The 24,494-nt window shown below is 38.9% G+C and overlaps 1 protein-coding gene and 1 non-coding gene across 6 annotated transcripts in view; one reads left to right on the top strand and one right to left on the bottom strand.

Moving 5' to 3' along the window:
- PHF20 (PHD finger protein 20) overlaps positions 1–24,494 on the top strand; it is a 136,043-nt gene that overhangs the window by 58,337 nt on the left and 53,212 nt on the right. For 4 of the 5 annotated variants that reach the window (XM_040247416.1, XM_040247413.1, XM_040247414.1 and 1 more), the window contains 4 exons: positions 3,240–3,624; positions 7,845–7,958; positions 9,043–9,231; positions 9,756–9,932. In XM_040247416.1, coding sequence (XP_040103350.1) covers positions 3,240–3,624; positions 7,845–7,958; positions 9,043–9,231; positions 9,756–9,932 — 865 coding nt within the window. The remainder of the gene's footprint in view (positions 1–3,239; positions 3,625–7,844; positions 7,959–9,042; positions 9,232–9,755; positions 9,933–24,494) is intronic. The other variant, XM_040247417.1, reaches the window with a different exon arrangement.
- Positions 23,000–23,071, bottom strand: TRNAY-AUA. Its single transcript has one exon. It is a non-coding gene; the product is annotated as a tRNA-Tyr (tRNA).

Genomic DNA, 24,494 nt, shown 5'->3' with positions numbered 1-24,494 from the left:
TAGTTTTGTTTCTCAAAGATGCTATATTTGTTCATGATGGCAAATTCTTCCCTTCATCTGACATGATTTCTCCAGAAAACAATATACAAGTTTTTAGATACTGTAAATGTTTTTCTCTCTCTGCCTTTTCCTTTTCATACAGTCTTCTCTTCTTGGGAGCTGTTTCCTCTCTTGGGGAACTTGCTGAGCGCTTGAGGAGATCCTGAGATGTTCCCCCCTCCTCCGCCTCTGCCTTTAGCTCAGGTCCGCGGCCTGGTGGGAGCTGTTTCCTCTCTTGGGGAGCTTGCTGAGCACTTGAGGAGATCCTGAGATGTTCCCTCCTCCTCCGCCGCCTCCGCCTCCGCCTCTGCCTTTGCCTCTAGCTCAGGGCCACGGCCTGATGGGAGCTGTTTCCTCTCTTGGGGAGCTTGAGGAGACCCTGAGATGTTCCCTCCTCCTCCTCTGCCTTTGCCTCTAGCTCAGGGCCGCGGCCTGGTGGGGCGTGGATTTGTCAGTCGCTTGCGCTGGATGTGCCTGGGTTGAAAAGTTTGTTTTTTGTTGTCCCTTTCGCCATCCAAGTCTCAGCACAGGTCCTGAGTTTTGACCCTGTAGAGTGTTGCCTACTTTCTTCATGATTTTTTCCCCTTTTAGTTTATTTTGCATTTATGTCTTAATGAAACAGCTGAGGGGAAAGATTCTGATCGTTACTATTATTTATCTCTGTGGGTGGTTGATGTGGCAGTAATGCTGGAACCTGTTGTCTTATGATCAAATGCTTTTACTTTAATAAATTCTTCTATACATATTTAGCATTTTCAAAGCATCATGATACATGATATTATTAAAGATAGCCTCAAAAGTGTTTTTTGCCCTTTTCTGGTTTTCCTCTTCAAAAAATAGAATTATAAAGCTTTAGCCCTGAAGATGTTTTCTCTTTGATCATTTGCTTTTCGGGCATCTCAGGAACCACACAGAACTGTATACATTATTTTGGCCTTAAATTTGGCAGTTTTTGTGTTAAGTTTGTGGAATGAGTCAATTTAGACAGAGGGCTGAAAAGCTGCAAGATTGTGTCTAGAATCTAAGTGGAAGGACAGGGCTCCAAATAACATTCAGCTGCTGTCTCTGGTTGATAGTACTCACAGGGCCTTGATTTGGAGATGGGCACCTCACCCTGTGTGGATTGTGGGTCTTCAGTCCTCAATTCCCAGTTGCCTCTGAATATCTCTTGTCATCTCAGACCTGGCAGGTGGTCAAGCGCATGCCCATGGCTCCTGTTTGTTTTCCTTTCCCAAGAGGACATAGTGTTTTTGATAAATGACTTCTCAGCAAGGCCACTTACAAACCAAAACTTCTTAAAAAATATGTCAATTTTTAAAGCTTTTTTTCATATAGTAATTGCTTCTTTTTTTAAAAAAAAATAGGCATTTACTGCCCTAAATGGTTTGATCATCTATATTTAAGGAACATTTATCTTTTTTTGTACTTATAAAAATATATTTGTTTGCTGTAGAAAATTTAGAAAGCACAGAAAAGCACATTGAAAGTAAAAATTGTTTAATTCTGTCATCTAGATACAGTTGCTCGTAACATTTTGATGTATAGCCTTCTGTATTTTTTAAAAAGATACTTATGTATATATGTATTTCTTTTCCCAATTTGAGTCATATGTTACTGTTCTGTAACTTGCTCTTTTAACACAATAATCTTTTCCCAAGTTCCTAAATCCTGTTTGGGAACATAGCTCTTAATGGCTATATGCTGCTAAGTCACTTCAGTCGTGTCCAACTCTGTGTGACCCCACAGACAGCAACCCACCAGGCTCCCCCGTCCCTGGGATTCTCCAGGCAAGAACACTGGAGTGGGTTGCCATTTCCTTCTCCAGTGCATGAAAGTGAAAAGTGAAAGTGAAGTTGCTCAGTCGTGCCTGACCCTCAGCAACCCCATTGACTGCAGCCTTCCAGGCTCCTCCATCCATGGGATTTTCCAGGCAAGAGTACTGGAGTGGGGTGCCATTGCCTTCTCCGTAATGGCTATATAGTATTTATAATATGTATATAACCCAACTTTGTGTAACCAGTTTCCTAGTGGTCATTTAAAGATATTTGCAAGTCTGGGTACATAAGTCCAATTATTTTATTAGCAAATTTCATTTCTAGGAATTCATTCTAGTTCAGAAGTAGAACCATAAGTCTTTTGACCCAAATTGCCAACCCCTCTTCGTGGTGGTTGCGATTTATATTTCTGCCAGCAGTTAACTAAGGAGGGCTTGTTCTCAAACCTGGCTGCTTTTAAACAATTTAGAGGACTTGAAAAATAAAATTTCCTCCTAGGCTCTAACCACAAGGATTCTCCTTGTTTATTATTTTTCCCCTTGGGACAAATTAAACTTTTACTCACTGCATATTTAGTGAGTAAACTTTTATCACTGCTTCTTGCTTCTGGCAAAGCTCTGTGTGCCTAGTTTGTGCTTGGTGCTAGGGGTCCCATATGAACTTGATGTGGTGGCCTCTGCTCTTCTCTTGAGGTCTTGGAAGGAAGATACATACACAAATAAAATTAATTGTAGTTTTAGAAACTCTGGAGCTTCCAGAGCTGGCTTTTTTATGAGACAGTAGACAGTGTACTGGGAAACGAGATTTTAAAAGAAAGTAATTTAGAAGGAAAGTAACCAAGAAGTAGTACTTCTTCCTGATGCACAAAAGCTCAGTAGCTCAGGAACATAGTAGGACTGAGCACAGCCTTTACCCAGTAGAGGAAGCAAAGACAGTCTGTTTCTGAGTTGGACAATCTTTACAGCTTTCCTGTTCAGCCACCAGTTATCAGTTTATTGGGTTCTTCTCTACACAGGACGTCAGCTTCTGAAAGACCCTGGGTCAGTGTAGTCACGCTTGGGATGACAACAGACAGGGCACAAAGGCATTTTCTTAGAACATCGCTATCAAAAAGATTGCTTCCCAGAAGAGGTCCCTGGGGTAGTTGTCTGCCCCTTTAACTACTTTCCAGTGACTTCTTAATCATAAGGGAGATAGCATTGTCTCAGAAGGAATTCAACATGACTCTGTTATTTTCTTTAAACTTAGGACTGGTTCTCAAACCTCAGCATATGGATGGATATTTTCAGTGGTGCTTTCCATTATGTGACTTGAAATATATCCTCTTTTAATTTCTTTTATCTTCATAAGTTTACAAAAAACCACCTGATTTTATATTTGCAAGTAATCACAAAGTGTGTTTCATCGCTATTTTGCTCATTTTAGAATATTGTGGGTAATGCTAGGCCTAAAGAAACAGAACACAAAAGTCTTCTATCATCTGATAAACGAGAAAAGTTTAAAGAACAGAGAAAACCCACAGCCATTGTGAAGAAAGACAAAGAGGACAAAGCCTTAAAGACAGAAAAGCGAGCCAAGCAGTCTGATAAAGAAGGAAAGTTAATCTGTGCTGAAAAGGGGAAAGCGTCAGAGAAGAGCCTTCCCAAGAACGAGAAGGAAGATAAGGAGAACATTTCAGAAAATGACAGAGAGTATTCTGGAGATGCTCAAGTGGATAAGAAATCTGAAAATGACATTGTAAAGAGTCCACAGGAAAACTTGAGGGAGCCAAAAAGAAAGCGAGGCCGACCCCCTTCCATTGCTCCTACTGGTGAGTTTCCCAGGTGTGCACTGCAAGAGTGTTCTTTTTGTGGCTCTTTGTAGTTCTTTATAACTTTGTTATTTAACCCTTTGTTTCTGTGACTGACCTTGAGTCATCCTGTCACCTGAAAACAAGTCATGTCCGTGGAGCTGAATTTTATGGGAGGCATATGTCCAGAAGAACATAAATTTGGGAAACATATTCTTGGCTGGGCTTCTGAGGCGAAAGATAGCTCTTCACTAGATGCTTCAGCTTATATGATAAAACCTAGTATGCTAAGGCCTTTTGCTTGTGCCAGTTCAAATGATTCACTTCAAGTTAGCTTACCTAGAACCTGGAATCTGGAAATAGTGTTTTCATGAGCAACATGAAAGGGGAAAAAAGAGAGGTGAGTAGGTGTGGGTATCTCTGGAGGAGGTGGGAACAAAAACGCTGGACCTGGGAAGGGCGGGTTACATTTGAAATTGAGCTCTCTGCAGAGTGACTATGGATTGGTAATTTTCAATCTAAATGAAAAGCTGAGATGGTTAATTGGTAGAGTCAAGGTTAGAGGATTTAGGGACGAGTACACAATTATTTTGAAAAGTTGAAATTTGGAATTCTTCTAGACTAGCCAAGAAAGAAACAAACCCTGAATTTCTTTCTAAGCCAAACATTCCTTTGCTGGATTGAGTGGCGTGAAAACCTCCCAGGATCTCTGTACTGAACACTGTCAATGATTATGTGGCAGAGGCCTGCAAATATTCTTGGTTACATGTACTTTACATAAAAATCGTGAATCCCTGACATTTTAAAGTGATACCTGTTTTTTTCTTACAAGTCTAAATAGCTACCAAAGATAAATGAAAAGTATAAACTATGACATAAAATATATTTTCATCAAAACTGTGGAACTACAGTATGTATGGCTGAATCCCTTCTCTGTTTACCTCAAACTATCACAGCATTGTTAGTCAGCTATGTTTATTGTTGTTGTGTAGTCACTATGTTGTGTCTGACTCTTTTGTGACCCCATGGACTGTAGCCCACCAGGCTCCTCTGTCTGTGGGATTTCTTAGGCGTGAATACTGGAGTGGGTTGCTGTTTCCTTCTCCAGGGAATCTTCCCGACTCAGGAATTGAACCCGTGTCTTCTACATTGCAGGTGATTTCTTTACCACTGAGCCACCTGGGAAAGCCCTAATTGACTGTACCACAATACAAAATAAAAAGTTAAAAAAAAACAAAACAAAACAAAATATAAAAAACTGTGGAACTACAGCATCAACCCATTTGTTGTCCCCTTAATGATGCAGAATGCAAAGCCAGTCTTCTCTGTCAGTCCAGACAGCAACATTATATGTAATTTTTGTGGAAAAACTCTTACTTACTTCAAATAAATGTATTAGTGCTCATTCCCAGTAGGCAGCCTTCTTACATCTTAGTCCTAATTTTAAGGTATGAAATTGGACAATGGTTTGATTTCTTCCCAGTTGAAATAAGGCACTTCCCCTTTCAGTGGTTGTTTTCACTCTCAAAGAGCTCAGCATTGTACCTATGCCTAACTGGGGCCTAGACTTGCGCTGTCCAGTATGGTAGCTGCTAGCCACTTGTGGTTATTAAGCACTTGAAATGTGCTATTCTGAACTGAGATGGGAAACACACACTGGAGGGAATTCCCTGGCTGCCCAGTGGTTAGGACTCTGTGCTTTCGCTGCCCAGAGTCTGGGTTCAATCCCTTGTCTGGAAACTAAGATCCCACAAGCCACATGGCATTGCCAAATAAAAAACAAAACAAAACCCACAAAACACACTCTGGATTGCAAATAGTACTAAACAACAGCAACAAAAGAAAACCCACCCACGAATGTAGAATATCTCAATAGTTTAAAAATATTGATTCCATATTGAAATGATATTTTTGGATGTATTGGGTTAAATAAAATATGAATTAAATATTCATATTTAAGTATATAAATGTTAATTTTATATTTACAGAATATTTTATATAAATATAAAATTTAAATCTATTCAGTATAATTCATCTGTTTAATATAAATATGTAGCTATTTTATATATTTAACATAAATATAAAATATAAGTTTAAATTATTTTCACTTTTTTAACTTTTTCAACTGAAAATTTACAATTATCTCTGTGGCTTCCATGTGTGGCTCTCATATTTCTATTGGACAGCAGTGGTCTAAATTCACTGGCTTTCTCAGTAGGATTCCAAGAGAGAATTAAGCTCTAATGCCCAAGGCATCTGTGACCTGTAGTGAACTGACTTCTGCCATTTGGTGGTGGTACTAGTTATAAACCACTCTTGGGAGAATTAAGAAAATAACCTTTGTTCTGTTTTCAAATGAGGAACCCCTGTTGAGAAGGTCTAGACGTTTTAAACCTCTGTGCAGTGTACCGTTTTACGATGTGGGATGTAAATAAGCAGGCCTTTTTGTGTAAGTGGGAGAAGGGCACTTATTCAAGGAAAGGTAGACAGTGTGAACAGGCAGAAACCTGCTGTGTCCTCGCTATAGTTTAGGGAAGAGAGTGAGTATGTGGGACTTGAGCGTTCTGAAACAGAATCCCCTTTGGTTACTCTTACAGTGGGTTGTACTCTCTGGAAAGTGTAGACTGGGATACTCGCATTCCAGTCTGCAGACTGCTTCTCTGAAGCCACCTTACTTCACTCAGATTAAAAATGGGGCATTCAGTTTATTGCTTGTATTAAGTGTACGATGTTACACCAGATGGGATCAAATTTAATAGAGAACTGGGGTTTTCCAAGCTTACTGTTAACACTTGCCTGAGCTGTTCCTCTCGTTAGAATCTCTGGAGCAGGATCTGGGAATACTAATTATTAACAACCTTCCCAGATGATTCTTACTGTAAAAAGAATTCATTGTTGGGAAACATTGAATTTCTGTGTGGTTAGCCCCATTTTGTATATGTTATCAATGTGAAGGCTTGCCAGTATTTCATATACTTCAAATCCCCTTTAAAAATTGCTTGAAATAAGTCAATTGACATGGTGGAGGCTAGAGCTCGCTAGATTATACCGACCTTACTGGAACCAGATCTGAGCTATTTAGGGAGGATTGTTTGTATTTAATGTGGAATGTGTGTGATCTCTAAGTTCCCACCCTTGGAATGAAGTAACGTTGGCACATTGAGAAGCTTGAACACACAAAGAACCAAAGAGATCAGCATTCTCATCAGGTTTGCCTCCTCAAAGCTCAACCCTCTGTCCTTTGTACATTTGACATGGCAGATCTGAAGCTTCTGGTCTTAGATAAGTCTTCTCTCCCCCGCTCCTTCTTCCCCTCCTATTTCCTTCCCTCTTCCCTCTCTTCCTTCCCCTGATTACTTCTTTCTCTCATTTCAACCTTCATCAGACCCCCTAGCCCTACCTTTCCTTCAAGCTTCCCAATTTCTTTTCTTTTGTTTTTTTCTTCTGCCTGCCTTTTGGATTCTTATCTTTACTGATGGGAGAGAACTTCTTAAGCGTTAGGTTTAAAAAATAAAAAGTGAGTACTGTCTAAGGGTTTAGCTTCTGCACTGCTAAAAGTATGTCAGTGCTGGATTTGCCAGTGTTAAGCAGCCTTGTCTGGAACATTGGCTATCAAATAACATGGTCTCCTGAGATTTTTCTGGAATTGTTTTTAAGAGGTTGTAAATGTTGACATTCTCTTTGGTCCCTCAAAACTAGGACCAATGCCAAGCTGACCAGTTCAGTAAGTAGCGGTTGAAAATAATAATCAAGCTTTAGTCCCAGGGTACAACATTTTAAGAATTAGCCTGCATAGTGGATTTCCTGAGTACTGGATAAGCCAAATTTTGATGAGAAGATTTGATGGTTATAAAAATGACTTTATTATTGCCTTTGTACCCTCATATTTTAAAGGAGTCATATTAGGATATTTAAGGAGTGGGTTTTAGGAGATCAGTATATGACTAGAGCTGGGTCATAGGAAAGATCACAAAGATTCAGAGGTCAGTCTGCAGGGTGTCAGCATTTCCTATAAGGTAGTAATCTCTCACCCATTTCACTTTTTACTCCTTTTGGCTTAAGTAAGAATGCCCTTTGAGGGTTTATTTATCATGCAACGATTTGTGTGGATGTGTGTGTGTATATATATGTATATGTATACATATATATATGTTTTATTTGTATACAGCATGAGAATTGGTAAAAAAAAAAAACTACATATCTTTTTTGTGTGTGTGTGTGTGGTTTTATATACATTGTAGCTGTGGATTCAAACTCTCAAACTTTGCAACCAATAACATTGGAATTGAGAAGACGGAAAATATCAAAAGGAAATGAAGTCCCGTTAAAACGTCCTCGGCTTGACAAAAATTCATGTGAGTCTTCAGTTTGTGTATGTGTGGCTGGAACTTGACAACCATTGGGTTAGCTCCCCTGTGTCCGTGTTGTCCCCTGGGCCTGATAGACTCTAATGCTTGTTGATCACAGGGGCTAGTGTGAATGGGATGTGTTTGGATCAGAGGAGTTTTGCTAGAGGGAAAATAAATCCCAAAGCACAAGCTATGTTAATGTTGAGTTCAGTAATGCCATTTCCATACCCGTCTGATTTGAATTCCACTGGAAATTTAATGGCTCAGGAAGTGATGGATTTCATATGCTGAGTGAAAATTTAAATAGATATTTATTGATCTTACTCTAGCACAGGGAGCTATATTCAATATTTTAAAATAACCTAGTGTAGTGGAAGAGTCTGAAAAAGAGCATATATATGTGCATGAACCTATATATTCATGCACACCGGAAACTATCACAACATTGTAAATCAACTATACTTCCATTAAAAAAAATGCTATTGATTGATTTTTTTTTAAATACCCTATTGGTTCCAGAAAGGACTTGTGATGACTCTAAGGGTCTGTAAACCTTACTGCCTTGGGGTGTTGTTAATACGTACATTTTTATGTTGAAAAGCCCCAAAATAGCACTTGTCAAGTGGGATGTGACCTTGCCCACATATTTTCATATCATAAATCTTTAAATTAGGAAAATTATGTCCTGGCAGAAAGACTGTGCCTTTATTTAAAACTATAAGCCAGGATAAGGTATTTCCTTTCATCATTGATGCCAGAAGTCTGTTTGAAGCCCTTATCAAGGCAGCCAGTCCAGAAATCTGTGTGTGCTAATTCACTTCAGTAGTGTCTGACTCTTTGTGACTCCCTGGACTATAGCCCGCCAGGCTCCTCTGTCCATGGGATTCTCCAGGCAAGAATACTAGAGTGGGTTGCCATTTCCTCCTCCAGGGGATCTTCCCAACCCAGGTATTGAACCTGCATCTCTTATGTCTCCTGCATTGGTAGGTGGGTTCTTTACCACTAGCATCTTGTGGGAAGCCCCAGAAATCTGTAGTAGCAGAGTTATTTCTTCTGGTCTCTTGACTGCAACTCTCTTAATGGTTTATAGCCCAGGAAAAGTCAAAAAACTACTTGGAAAACACTGACAAAGACTTATCAAGGAGACGGTCTTCCAGGCTGTCCACTAATGGGACCCACGAAATTCTAGATCCTGACTTGGTTGTATCAGATTTGGTTGATACGGTTAATACTGATCCTTTGCAAAACACTTCATCCAATACCAAGGAATCAGAAGAAGGTGAGTCAGTGTCTGTTCTAAAATGGTCTTGCCAATCTGCTGCCTGTCTGGTGAGAACCTGTCTAAATCAGTCATTGTGTACTGCCTTACACAAGTTTTAGGTTGTCTTGAAATCAAGATATTGATTTGGCTGCAGTGTTTCTCATATTAATTTTCACTGAGGATTCACAGACAAACTTTTGTGTGCGTTTGTGATTGATTTTGCTTGTGTATGTGAATGTTGGGTTGGAGGTACAGTGCTAAAGAGCCTTGTTCTTCCGTCCTTCTGATGCCATCTTACTCTAGTGCCTCTGCCTTTTTGTTAATACTTCCAGTGGATCCTCCCTTCACCTTAGCTTCTTAGCCTTTTCTTGGATATGCTTACAGCCCTGACTATCTGTGCTGGAGCCTGTGAGCGTATTCTTGTATGCTGTGGAGTGAATGGCTTCCTGTAAAAGACCTTGACTTTATTAGTCTTTGTGGGACTTTTGGTTCTCAGACTAACTACATGTATATGTTCCCCAATCTTTCTCTTTTTCTTCTAGGTCAGTTGAAATCTTTGGAAGCTGGCCAGGTCTCATCCACAATAACTTGCCACTCCATTGGGGATGGATTGGGGCCTGCAGGCTTGGAGTTGAACTGCAAGTCAATGGGAGAAAACACTATGAAAACAGAACCGGCTTCTCCCCTTGCTGAATTACAAGAGATTTCTACTGTGGCAGGTTCATATTTAGAGTTAACATAATCCACTTATAAAATATACTTTTGCTTCTGCTTTGATTGTGAACTAAAAAAATGAACTTTCCTAATGTTTTTTTCACCCTTTATTAATAACGATTTCTTATTTTGAAGCTATATACTTAAAAAATGCTACATGCTTGTCTCATATTGCTAATTTGTACTTCCTCTCTTTTCTTGATTTACTGAGGATTTATCAGTTTTGTAAATAATTTCAAAGAACTAACGTTTTGCTTTAGTTTTCTCTATTTAAAAAAAAGTCATTGATTTCTGTTTTGATCTTGTTTTCTTTCTTTAAATGTTTCTAGAAATATGGGTCATTGATTAGATCCTTTTTTCTAATATGAGCATTTAAAGTTATAAAATATTCTACTAAGCACTGCTTTAGCTGCATCCTACAAATTTTGATATGTTGTATATTCATTTTCATTCAGTTCAGAATATCTATGATTTCTTTGTTGACTGTGTGTTACTTAGAAATATGTTTCATTTCCAAGTGTTAGGTTTTTTTATAGATACCTTGTTGTTAGCTGATTTCTGATATAATTCCATGATGGTCAAAGAACATACTCTATAGGATTTCAATCTTTATTTGTTTTTATTTTTGGCCATGCCACGGGGGCATGGGAGCTTTTAGTTCCCCTACCAAGGATCAAACCCACACCCAAGCATGGAATCTTAACCACTGGACTGGCAGGGAATTACCCCAATCTTTATACATTTGCTGTGCTGCTTTTTCTGGTCCAGCATATGATCTGTCTTGATGAATATTCTGTATGTGTTTGAAAAAATTGTGTGTTCTGCCATGGTTGTAAATCTGTCAGGCCAGGGTGGTTGATGGTGTTTTTTTGATACATTGCCACTGGTTTAGTTTTGTTTTTTCTGTGTGTGTATCTGTTTCTACCAGTTACCAAGAGATGGGTGATTGTGAATTTATCTTTTTCTCCCTTTAATTCTATCAGTCTTGATCCATGAACTTGGAAGTTTTGTTTTTATTTGCATGCATATTTTTAATTGCTATGTCCTCCTAATGAATTGACCCGCTTTGTGTTTTGTTTTGGCTGTAAGGCTTGTGGAATGTTCCCTGACCAGGAATTGAACCCGGGCCCCAGCAATGAAAGCCCCATGAATTCCTGACCATGAATTGCCCTCTTTGTAATGTGAAATACCACTGTATCTTTGGTGGTAGTCTTTTTCTTGACTGTCAGTCACACTGCTGCTGCTGAGTCGCTTCAGTCGTGTCCGACTCTGTGCGACCCCAGAGACGGCAGCCCACCAGGCTCCCCCGTCTCTGGGATTCTCCAGGCAAGAACACTGGAGTGGGTTGCCATTTCCTTCTCCAATGCATGAAAGTGAAAAGTGAAAGTGAAGTCGCTCAGTTGTGTCCGACTCTCAGCGACCCCATGGACTGCAGCCTTCCAGGCTCCTCCATCCATGGGATTTTCCAGGCAAGAGTACTGGAGTGGGGTGCCATTGCCTTCTCTGGACTGTCACACTATGATGTACTTAAATTTGTTTTAGTTTTGTATTTAACCTGCTTGAGAGTCACTGAGCTTGAATATGAAAATTGACTTAATTCTTGTATCCTTTTTCTGATATTAGAACAGGTACTCCACCTTTCTTTTGCTTTCTATATACATGATCTATTTCTGTCTCTTTTCTTTCAATATAACTATGCCTTTAAGTTCAAACTGTCTTTTATAGATAGTTGGGTTTGGATTTTAACTGCATTGTTTAGTTACATTAAATGAAATTAGTGATACGATTGCATTGAGGTCTGCCATTTTGCTTTTTGTTGTGTGTTGATCCTGTGTTTTGTTCTTTTCCTTTCCTATTTTTTCAGGTTAGTTGAATTTTTAAAATCCAACTTTAATTCATCTATTAGCTTTAAGCTATACTTAGCATTTGTTTTAGAGGTTACTCTAGGTATTACAATGTATATATGTACTTTTCACAGTTTACTTATAGTTAATATTGAACCATCTTATATAAAATGTTGTATAATCCATTAACACCCCCTTTTTATGCTCTAGTTATCACATGAATTGAATCTACGTATGCTATAAAGTTGACAGTATAGTATTATAATTTTTGCTCATGTATTTTAAAGAAGATAAAAGAGATAGTGATTTACACATGTATTTACCATATCCAGTATTCTTCATATCTTGTTTTTTAATTTATTTATTTTTAATTGGAGGATAATTGCTTTAAAATATTGTGTTTGTTTCTGCTGTATATCAGCATGAGTCAGCCATAGGTATATGCATGTCCCCTCCCTCTTGAACCTCCCTTCTTTATTTCTTCTTGAAGATTTCTTTTCATGTTAAATTTTCCTTTCGTGTTTTTTGTTTTTTTTTTCTGTAGGGCAGGTTTCCTGGTGACACATTGTCTTGGTTTCTGTTTATTTGAACATGACTTTATTTAACTTTCATTCTTAAAGGATATTTTCACTGGATATAGAATTGTGGGTTTACAGTTTTTCTTTCTTTAAATACTTTAAAGTATCACTTCTTTATAATAACTTTAAAAATGTTACTTATGGTCTTCTATTGTTTCTGAAAGGAAGTTAGTGATCATTCATACTGTTGTTTTCCCAGACTGTAATGTGTTGTTTTCTTTCTGGCTGCTTTCAAGATTTTCTTCTTTATCTTTGATTTTTAGCAGTTGACTATGACGTGTTAAAATTTGTTTTAGTGTTATATATAACTTGCTTGAAATTTACTGAGCTTGAATATGAAAACTGACTTATTTCTCAAATTTATGTGAGACTTTTAGAAACTACCCCACAGGTCACTGGAACTCTGTGGATTTTTATGTTTTTGTTCAGTTTTCCCCCTTCATTTTCATACTGAAAAATTTTCAATATATTTTCAAATGCTTTTCTCAACTCCACTCTGCTTTTAAGCCCATCCAGTGAATTTTTTTTTATTTCTAGTACTTTTTAGTTCTATAATATTCCTTTTATTCCCCTAGATTCTCTGCTGAGATTTTCAGTCTGTTTACTCATCATAAGCATAGTTTTAATAGCTTTTTAAAAATACCTATCTAACAACATCTAGATTATCCTGAAGTTAGTTGCCATTGACTGACTTCACTCTAGGTGACACTTTCCCATTTCTTTATATCTCTAATGTATTGGATTATAGCCTTTGCATTGTGAGTGATAGGTTGTAGTTTGGATTATGTTATGTTCCTCTGAAGAATAATGATTTCTTTGTTTTAAAGGGAAATTTATTTGAACTCAAAACTCCAGTTTCTTGATGTAGACCTTTTTTTAAATTAATAAAAATCTTTATTGAATTGTTGCAATATGCTTCTGTTTTATGTTTTCTTTTCTCCTGCAGTGGGCAGAATCTGAAACCTCTGTTCAGTCTTTGAGCTTTAGTTGGTCTTCTTGGAATTCTATAGGTTCGGAGATAAGTCAGAGATCAGACAGAATTTAAATGTATCAAATGAGGCCACCCTTTTGTGGCTGTTTTCTTTCTAAGATTTTACTCCTCACTTTCTAGCTGTTGTCATTGCACTGAACTTTGTCTTCTGTTTCTTCAGCCAATGAGACTCAAGGGTTTTAGCTATGCAGTGCTTCTTACTGGAGCCCACCTTTACATGAAAAGTTTATTTCAAATGTCTGACTCGTGTTTCTGACTCTCTTTGTTGCTCTTCAGTGCCTTTAGATATTTTTTTCTTTTATATTTTTTTCCCCAGAGTTTATAATGGTTGTAATCAAAAGGGTTGTTTCCATGGGAGGTCTTCTCCCATTACTGATGGAGAAAACTGTACCTCATGTTAAGAGACACACAGTTTAGGTAGTTGCACATATCCGTGACTACACAGGAAGATAACTACCATGATTGTGTGTTGCATTAATAGCTATTTGTTATTGGTAATGCGAAAAAAAATCATAATTTCATGTTATGTTTCTGATAAATGATTCCTTTTGATGGATATTTAGGTTATTACTGAGCAATAGCAAAGTATTTCAAACATTAATATAGTAATCCTTGAACACTTATGAAGAGTCCTGTAGGATATGTTTTTATAAGTATGATTGCTAGATTCAACAGAATGTGTGTTTTAAATTCTGATGACAAATCATCCTTCATAAAAAGACCATTCTGCTTTATATTATGATCAAGAGTGTGGTACAGTACAGAGTGTGGTACGTGTTTTCCCTACATTCTTGCTATCTGTGGATACTACTCATCTTTTGAATTTTCTTTAATGTAGGTTAACATTGGAAACAAGGTTTACTTTTTCAGTTGTATTTTTTAAAATGAGATTGAACAGTTTTTCATGTTTTATTGAATATTTTAGTCTATTTTTAAATAGTCTTTGTCCACTTCCTGTAGGATTATTTGTTTTTTATTATTGATTTGCCAAGTTTCCTTTGTGTATTATTCATACGGATCCTTTGTCTTTTATGTATATTGTACTGTATTTTCTCTTGGTCTGTCACTTGTCTTTTACTTTTAATCATTGTATCTCATAATAATGAAATTAAAAAAAATCTACATTCTTTTTTCCTTGGTACTTAAAAAATATAGTTATGATCATATTCATTAGAGAATAATTGCTTTACAATGTTGTGTTGGTTTCTGCCATATATCAACATGAATCAGCTATAGGTATACATATGTCTCCTCCCTCTTAAATCTCCCTCTCACCCTTGACCCCATTCTAAGATTCTTGATCAACGTTCATCTTTTTAAAAAATTTTTATTTATTCATTTTTGACTGTGCTGGGTTTTCATGGCTGCACATGGACTTTCTCTACTTTGGGTGAGCAGAGTTGCTGTGCTCAGGCTTCTCATTGTGGTGGCTCCTCTTGTTACAGAGCACAGGCTCTAAGGCACTTGGGCATCAGTAGTTACAGCTCACAGTCTTAGTTGTCCTGCGGCATGTGGGATCTTCCTGGATCAGGGATTGAACCCATGTGCCCTGCATTGGCTGCCAGATTCTTTACCACTGGACCACCAGTGAAGTCCCCAATGTTCATCTTTAAAAAGTTGTTTATTTTATAAAATTTGACTTAACATTAATTGAAAGAGGTAAAGTAGTGGATGAGGGAATTAGTGTGAGTAAATTCTGCTGTTTCCTAAATATCCGTGAAGGCCAAAGGGGGCTTGTAGGATATCCCTCTTCTGGACTATGCTATATTGTGAGCTATGCAGCCTAAGAGAGGAAGACATGGCCTTGTTAGAGAATTTAGCCAGAAACAAGTTATGGAATCAAATGTCTTGAGGGTCTATTGATGATATGGTTTGGGATCCGGGAAGTGTTCCTTTGGTAAACCTGGGTGGTCTGTAACCTTCTTCCTTCATGTGTGTGGAAAAGATAGGCTGTGCAGTTCCCAAAGCAGAGCTTCTTGGGTGTGTATGGGCCCAGAGGAAGAATGAAGACACTTGTGGAGATTTTTGGGTCGAGCATGGTTCCCTGGAGAAGGATGTGCAGACACGCTTTTAGTGATAGACTCAGGGAAATAGCAGAGATTAAATGAAACTGTCTTCCTGCAGTTACAGCATGCGTGGTGAGAAAACACTGCACATGTGGATGTGGAAGCTCTGGTCACATATCTTTTTTGCTCAGATTGATTAGAGTGTCCTGTTGCCCTGAGTAGCAGACGCTGTGCTAATAAGTGTCAGTGATGGAAGATCAGTGCCTGCCTAAAGACCACCTTAATCTGGGAGGTATGATGTTTAAGCTGAATCTTGACAGATGTATAGCACTACCCCATGAGTAACACAGGGGACTAGGTATTCCAGAAGAGGGGACTGTAGGAATAGAGGTAGAGCACATCTCTTACTAGGCTCTTTCAAATGGAGAGAAGGTAGTCAGTTGGATATTTAGTGATTTTGTATTTTGACACTGTGTACTTGTGACTTTATTTAATATAAGCTGTCATGAAATCTATACATTTACATATTCATTTGTGTTATACTAAATGTAAATCTAATTTATATATTTAATAATAAATGTAGGATGTGAAATTCTTTCAAATTTTTCCAACACGAAGAGTACTTTAAATTTGGGGGAATTCCTTGGTGGTCCAGTGGTTATGACTTGGACTGTGTTCAATCGACCTGGCCCTGGTTCAGTCCCTGTTCCAGGAACTAAGATCCTGCAAGGCGCTCAATGTGGCAAAAAAACAAAAGAAGAGTAATTTAAATTATAAATAGAAAATTTTACAATGTTAAAATTAATGACATTTAAATAGTTTTGTTTTTATAAGACTTTTATACCATGATGACTGTATGTGTACAGAATTTATACTTTTATGTGGATAATTTCAATTTAGGTTGGAGGGGCAGGTTTTTGTTGTTGATCAGATTCTATGTAGTTGGCATAAATGCAGTGGCAGAACAGTTCTTTGAAAATAGTAAACTGAAAGTATTCAAGGGTCACTTCTGGCTCATTCCTTTGGTCTTCTGTTCCGCTGGTGCAGAGTGTTGTGCCTCGGGCTTGTGGGTACCTTTCTTGCTGAGCCTCTTCTCAATGGCAGGGCTTCTCTCCTCAGCCGACTTTTTCTCCTTTGGGAGGGATTATTAGACTTGATGTGCAAATTTGGTGGAAATTTAATCTCAGAATTTAGAAGTCTCTTTTGGCATGAAGAACTCTCTATCACAGCCACGTCCCTTAGCTCAGCAGACTAAGCTCTTCATTATGTTATCTTAAGGGTGATGTTAACGTTAGACATCACTTGGCAATGAATTGTTCTTCACCACTAGGAAATATGCTGTGCAGAGATGAGTGAGGAGATGAGGTTAGAGGCTAAATCCCAGTGCTTGTTTTAAAGTTTGCACACACATGCAGTTTCTGTCTCATGTCAGTTAATTTAGCCGCATCTCAGGTTTGTGGCGAAGATAGAAATAAGGTAAAATGAGGGTGGGACAGGGAAGTCTTGGAAAAGATGGTGGGAAGATTTCATGTTGTTTTGTTTCTTGAGGTTGCATGGAGGATTTTCTAGGGAATAATTTTGAAACCATGGCAACTAACTGAAGTACTTGCCTGTTTGCAAGAGAGTGTGTAGTAGGGTTAGTGGTGTGATTACCTGGAGCTTGAGCTAGGAGGAGTAAATGCAGCATGGATACCGTTACTTTTTTCTTTTGGAATAAGCTCTAAGCTATTTGCTTTTATGGCTTAAATGTCAAGAGGGGAATGCAGTTGAAATTGTTCTACTTGAATAGGAATTTATTCAGAAATTAGAATATATGCCCTGAGAAGTTAGGTTATTCTCTAAACCTCAGCCCAGCCTATTTGGTCATTCACAGATAACCAGGGCTGTTTGAAAATGGACTGTAGTCCATTCATTAATTTTGCATGCATGCTCAATTGCAAAGTCATGTCCACCTCTTTGTGACCCTATGTATGGTAGCCTGCCAGGCTCCTCTGTCCGTGGGATTTCCCCAGCAAGTATACTGGAGTGGGTTGCCATTTCCTTCTCCAGAGGCTCTTCCTGACCCAGGGATTGAACCCGCGTCTCCTGCTTTGACAGACGGATTCTTTACCACTGAACCTCTAGGGAAACCCATTCATTCATTTTAGTCAGTGAATATTTAACAAGTGCCTACTAAGTGCCAGACTCTATTCTAAGCTGTGTCATTTGTGAATATTCTAAATGAACCATAAACAAGAGAGAAAACTAAATAAAAGTACAGGCTTATTCACCTAATTTTTTCTTATTTTTTTTTAAACTGAGTACCTGTTAGAAATCGGACATTGCCACATGGTCTAGTGTTCCACTGATATGTTATCGGTTATAAAATGAATGGGAAGTTACTTGTCACTGAACTATTAAAAGTTTACAGATGATTTACTTGCGAATTAACCAGGTTAGTTTCAGAGTAATGCCTATAGTAGTTTTTGTAAATGATTTATTTTTAAATTAACTTGTTCTGGTTTAGTGTAGTGCTTATAATTGTTAGATTTCAGGCACCTGTGTTCTCTGTTTCCTTGAGTAAGAGAGTCATAGACTTAGAGGCGTTGTAGTTTGGGAAGTTGGGAGTGTCTGTGATCTGTCATCAGACATGTCCTGGTGGAATACTGGGTGAGAATTGATTGTTCTTTTGGGGTTAGAGAAATGAATGAGACATCTGGTCATTGCCCTTGTAGGTCTTTCTGTCCTGAGGCATGAATGAGATTGTATTACAAGAGAGAAAGTAAGGTGGTGTCATGAGAAATACTTAAAACTTTAAGAAGAGAAGACTGCCAGTGATAATGTGTGCCTGTCACATGGAAGTTGAACTCAGGATTCTCTTGTTTGAGTCCTGTTGCCTGAGAACAAATACTGTATGCTTGGGAGTGAATACTATACATCTTACTGTATGCCTGGGAGCTCTGCTAGCTATCAATGGGGCGCTCTTGGTTTTAGGGTACATTAAGTGCTCTTTGGACCTGACATCTGGAGACAGGTGATGTTTAGGTTAATAGTTTGAGGGTAGGGGTGGAAGAATATGGAACTTGACAGGGCTTTGAAGGATGAGTAGCAGTAAGGCATTTGGAGATGAAGACAGAATAGCATCAATAGTATAATCACAGGGTCTTTTCTGAGACTATTAGGTGTGCTTTCTGACTTAATTGAAGGCTTCCTGAAGTGGGCTAAGGCTGAGCAGGTAAGCTGGTACCAAACAGGTAGTTGGTTTGGGTTGCTTTCTTGTTTGTGAATCTATTGAAATGCTTCGTTTGCAGGATAGAGAGAGCTGTCAGTTCACTTGGATCTCTCTGTTGGTAAGGTTGCATTCCTCCTACTTAGCTGTTCTGTGGCCTTAAGGTATTTTAAAGTTTTTTTTTTCCTATTAATTGTTTGACAATATTTATCCTTGAATATTTTGATGTATATTTCCTTAAAAAAAAAAAAAGAGACAGCATTCTCTTATTTTACCACAATTATCAAAATCTGTACTTTATTCAAACGCCACTAGGGATTTCATTGGTACTTTTTACCTCATTAATGGAGGTAATCTTGTCTTTATTCAGCATATTCTTTTTTGGTAACTTGCTTTTTTATGTTCATAAAGTTGAAAAGAAATCTAGAAAAGTACAAGAACAATAAAAATCACATGCACGTTTCCCACCACGGAACTGTTGGTTTTGGTCCTGAGTGAGGGCCTCGGGTCCTTACCCTTGCCCGGCTGCTGCCTGCTGTCGCTCCAGTTTCATCTTTCCTCATTTCCTCTCCTTCCTGCTGCCTCTGTCCAGCCACAGTCCTTGTCCTCCAAGCAAGTATGGTTATCATTTTTGAGTCATAAGGAGACAGCAGTTAAAGGTTTTATTTAGTGTTGATGTTAAAATTTACATTTAATTTTTCACAGTGAGAACACTAAGGAATACTAATTTTGTAAGTACAACTTCTTGATGAGTTTTCAAAACTACTCTGGCATAAAGACAGTTAAGGACCCCTATTTAAAGATTATTATTAATATATAAAGAGTCATTTTGCTGTTTCCCTCCTATAAATTTCAAAGCCAAATATACTAGGAAAAATTAAAACTAAGTAAAAGTAAAACTAAGTGAAAAGTCCTCCATTACTCTTCCCCCTCTTGAAAGAACCATGGAACAGTTTGGTATATGCTTTTCCATTCTTCAACACTTGGTTCTCTGCATATACAAACACACATGTACCCATGTCACTTTTTAGAAACAGAGTGGTAGAATCATATTCTTGTATTAGTTAATGGCTTATCATTTTTATACAGTATTTTTCCGTGTCAGTTCATAGCTGTTTCATGATTATATATAATTTATTTCTTTGGATGATTTTCCATAATTTATTTAACTTCCCACTGTGAAAGACATCTAAGTTCTTGCTAATTTTTCACTGTTAATTCTCCCTGTTTTATAAAAGAACCTAGTATGTGGCAAGAAGGGGTAACTCAGCCAGAGTTAGAATAACACATTTCCCAATGACTGGGTCACCCCACCTCCTATCTTCTGAGTACTGAATGCCGTCTGATGAGATGCTGGGTGCTGTATAAATGAGGTGAAGTGAACACACATCCTGCCTTTAGAGAGGTTGTAACATGGAGCTCGCACTGCCCTCGAGGGCAAGTGTTAAAGCAGTGTGTAGACTCAAGTAAGCAGCTTAGTAGGCCAGCTTTGAAGAGCACTGTGTGTGGCACACGTGATGTCAGTACTCCAGACAGGGTGGCGCCTTTGAAATTCTTTAATTTGAGAAGCTGGAAGTGTTGATTTGGAAACTGAATGGTGATCCTGGTTTTTCTTTTGGAACATGGGCTTAGTGGTGAGCACATGATGAAAAGATTGCTGGTTTTTGAGAACTCATTCACCAGGAATGTATTATGTAAGACAGCAGGAAGGAGGGCGGGATCATTCTCAGAAGCATCCCGAGAGGCCCCTGGAGGCCAGGGTGCTGCTGTGTTAGTCACTGTTTAGAGGTTGCTGTCCTGAGCTGGTGCCACTCTTGTAATTTCTAACTGGATGGAGTCAAGATCAGTGTGAAGGAGGCTGGGAAGGCAATACCATCTAGTCTAGAGCAGAAGCCCTGCATTAGCTGCTCCATATGCAGCTCTGGCCTTTGGGGCAGCTCTGCCATCTTGTGGAATAAATGCTCAGTTTCTCTTGTGAGGGCCAAGTGTGGATAGCCTTGCCAAGGTTGCTTTCCTCCCACTTAGCTATTCTGTGACCTCCAAGTATTTTTCCTGCATAAATTTTTTCATCTTTATATTTAAAAGATGTTTTTATTTTGAAACATTGGAAGACGTAAAAAGTTGCAAAAATAGTAGAAAGAATTTCTTGTATACCTTCAACCAGATTCCTTGTTTGTTAGCAGTTTTCTATGTTTGCTTCATTATTCTATTCTTTAAAAACTATTTTTTCTGAATTATTTGCAAGTAAGTTGCAGACCGTTTTCCCTAAATTCTTCAGTGTCTATTTCCTGATAACTAGAACATTTAATTACATGACCATAATTTAATTATCAAAGTCAGGACCTTATTCAGACTTCATCAGTTCTGATAATGTTCTTCATAGCAAACATGGAGGAAACTTTTTTTTGAGAGGATCAGGATCCAACTCAGGATGTCACACTGGATTTAATTGTCATGTTTCATTAGTTTCCTTTCATCTGAAACATTTTTGTCAGCGTTTTGTTTTTCATGACCTTGACATTTCTGAAGAATATGATGTCGTTGAATTTGGGTTTTTTTTTATGTATCCAGATAATTAGATTTAGGTTATTCCCTTTTAGCAGCAACACCATGCAAGTGATGTATCCTTTTCAAGTGCATTCTAACAGGAGCCACATAATATCTGTCCCATTTATTGATGAAGTTAACTTTGGTCACTTGGCTAAGGGTACTGCCCACCACGTTTCTCTATTGTAAGGCTGTTATTTTTCCCTTTATAGTTACTAAGTTTCTTGTGAGAGGATACCTTGAGTATATGTAAGTATCTTTATTTACATATACTCAAATATCTGTGTGTTTCTTTATCAGGAATTCACCCTAATAGCCACTTCTGCTTCTTGCCTGATAAATATTTTTACTCTGATGTCTACCAAATGGTGATTTTTAACTCTCATCATTCCTTCTACATTTATTAGTTTGTCTTCTGTTAAGGAAGTGCCTGCCTGCTTGCCTTTCCCCCTCTCCCTGATTCCCCGCTCCCTCCCTTCTTTCCTTCCTTCCCTCTTTTTATCCACATGGTCTCGTGGAATTTCTTTTGTTCTGCGGGTTATAATGGTTTCTATCATTATTTATTCTAATAACCACGTTGTGGGAGCCCTTCAAGCTAGTTCCTGTGTCTTCTTCACTTTCTGGCATAAGAAAATGTAGCACACTCATCCTGTACTCACCCAACCTTGGATTCAGCCATTTCTCCAGGAAGCCCTGATTTCTTTTAAGTGGTGAATTGTGTTTAGAAACCAAGAGCTGAGTGCTGGGTACACTTGTTGCTCCTGGCGTTCACAGAGGATACGTGAGAGTTCCTCTTTACCACCTGTTTTCCTAGCTTAAGCTTCTCTCTAGAGCTGTCAACAGTTTGATACCTATCCTTCTGGTTTCCTTTCTATGCATTTTATAATACCTTTCCCCCCATCTGCAACTATACATGTCGTACAGTGTACACTGAACAACTTTCTGTTTTCACTTAGCAGTGTATCTTGAGAGTAATCCATATCAGTAAGTATAGAGCTACTTCATTCTTTTAAATGACTAATTAGAATTACATAGTGCTGTCTACGGCCATACCACCCTGAACGCGCCTGATCTTGTCTGATCTCAGAAGTCAAGCAGGGTCGGGCCTGGTTAGTACTTGGATGGAAGAATTACTTAGTGCAGACTTTGCATAATGAACTGCTTCTCTGTTTATGAACATTTTGTTATTTTTTTTATTCCAAACATTTGACTGGAGTTTCTGTATTTAAATTGGTTCACGTTTCTCTTTGGTTGCTTTTTGTTGCTTCACAGCTGAGAAAGCTATTCTTTCACAGACCTGAAAAATGTTTTATTCATTATAGTATTTCAAGTACATGTCAAAAAAATGTTAAACTACTGGGGTTATGTGGAGTCGTTGCTGACAAGAATACCAGTCATATTAGGGGTCAGTGCTGAGGGCATACACGACAGTGAGCCTTATCCTCCTCTGGCTGGAGCAGTGACAAACAGCAGGATCTGGGAGCAGATCCACGGGGCTAAAGAGAGGCTGCAGTAGACAGTTGTTTGTGCCAGGAGTTGATAGCATGTGGTCCCTGAGAACCAGGCCATCTGGCTGCCTTCCTGCATTTGGAGTGAGCTGGGTCTGCATGGAAGTAGACTTGGCTAGACAGGGAGAGGGCACAGCATGAGCAGAGGTGTGAGCTATAAGAGCATGAAGCGGTCACTGGGGCCCCAGTTGGCTGGGGCAGCTGCTAAGGCCTCATTGTGGACTAACTAATGGGAGATGAGTTTGGAAAGCATGATGGTGCTTAGATTTCACATGGGCTTAGAAGGCCAGACTGAGTATTGCCAGCCAGAGTGAATACCATCATCATAAGCAATCTAGCTGTGAGGTTTTGAGGTACTTGGCAATGGGTATATTCCTTCTCCAGGGGATCTTCCCGACCCAGGGATCGAACCTGGGTCTCCTGCATTATAGGCAGATGCTTTACCATCTGAGCCACCAGGGAAGCCCATACAAAAAAATGGTAGTTATATAGGACATGATTTCTAAGCCAGGTCTCAGAAAACATAGTTTAAAAACCATTTTTATTATAAAGATTATGCTTATCATAAAAGGGAAAGTGTAATATAAAGCATTGCCCAAGCAAATAGAAACCGAGAGCTTCTGATCCTACCCTATATTATCTGTTGCTGTGTGGCAGTATTACCACGAACATAGTATCAACACATTTGTTTTCTCACAGTGTCTGTGGGTGAGACGTCTAGGCACAGCTTAACAGGGTTCTCTGCAAGGCTGCAGTCAAAGAGTTGACCAGGGCTGGTTCTCATCTGAAAAATCTACTGAGGAAGGGTCTGCTTCCAGGCTCACACGTTATTGCAGGCTGTCAGGCCGAGGGCTGTAGTCTTTTGTGGGCATTCTCAGTTCCTTGCCACATGGCATTCTCCCTTGAGTAGCTCACAGCATAGCAGCTGGTTGCATTTAGCCAGCGTGGGAGAGTGCCTGCCGGTAAGATGGATGTTATGGTCTTACAAAACACAATCATGAAAGTGATCTGCTGTCACCTTTGCCTGGTCTATTAGAGGCCAGTTATATAGGTCCTGCCCACACTCAAAGAAGAGAAGGCAATGGCACCCCACTCCAGTACTCATGCCTGGAAAATCCCATGGATGGAGGAGCCTGGTAGGCTGCAGTCCATGGGGTTGCTAAGAGTCGGACACGATTGAGCGATGTCACTTTGACTTTTCACTTTCGTGCATTGGAGAAGGAAATGGCAACCCACTCCGGTGTTCTTGTCTGGAGAATCCCAGGGACAGTGGAGCCTGGTGGCGTGCCGTCTATGGGGTCGCAGAGTCGGACACGACTGAAGTGACTTAGCAGCTTAGCAGCACACTCCAAGGGAGGGAATTGCACACGGAAGTGGATGCCTGGAGGCAGGGATTATTAGGAGACATTTTATAGTCTCTTTCTACCTCTCTTTCTCCCGCAAAAGAAAAAGAAAGCACTCTTTTAGTATAATTAATAGAGTTATACTATTATTTAAAGCAAATTCAAATTCCATGGACCATTTTTCTCCTCATATAATTTGGGAGGGGCCTGAGCAGAGGGTGACCTGGGATTTTAAGCCTGGGAGCCTAGGATAGAGCGCCATGCTTTGGCTGCATAGTTCCATACAAAGATCTGTTAAACATGATGAAGAACACAGCATTTGAACAATAATACCTGTAACTACTTGCAAATATTGATTTACATGCTACCTTCTAAAACAGAAATAAATTGGTTCCTGTAGTTTAGCCTGTAACCTAAGGTTAATTCCATTACCCCTAGATTTTGAACCAGACGCCCTGGAGGATTTAATTTACATATTTTCTGCCCTTTGTCACCTAGTAACTGCTCTCATGTTGACAAAGGACCGTAGTATCCCAAGAGAG

This window comes from Oryx dammah, unplaced genomic scaffold (assembly GCF_014754425.2).
Source record: "Oryx dammah isolate SB20612 unplaced genomic scaffold, SCBI_Odam_1.1 HiC_scaffold_10, whole genome shotgun sequence".
NCBI classification, from domain to species: Eukaryota; Metazoa; Chordata; class Mammalia; order Artiodactyla; family Bovidae; genus Oryx; species Oryx dammah.
Note: the sequence above shows the minus strand (reverse complement) of the source record. Positions and strands in the feature narration are given on the sequence as shown.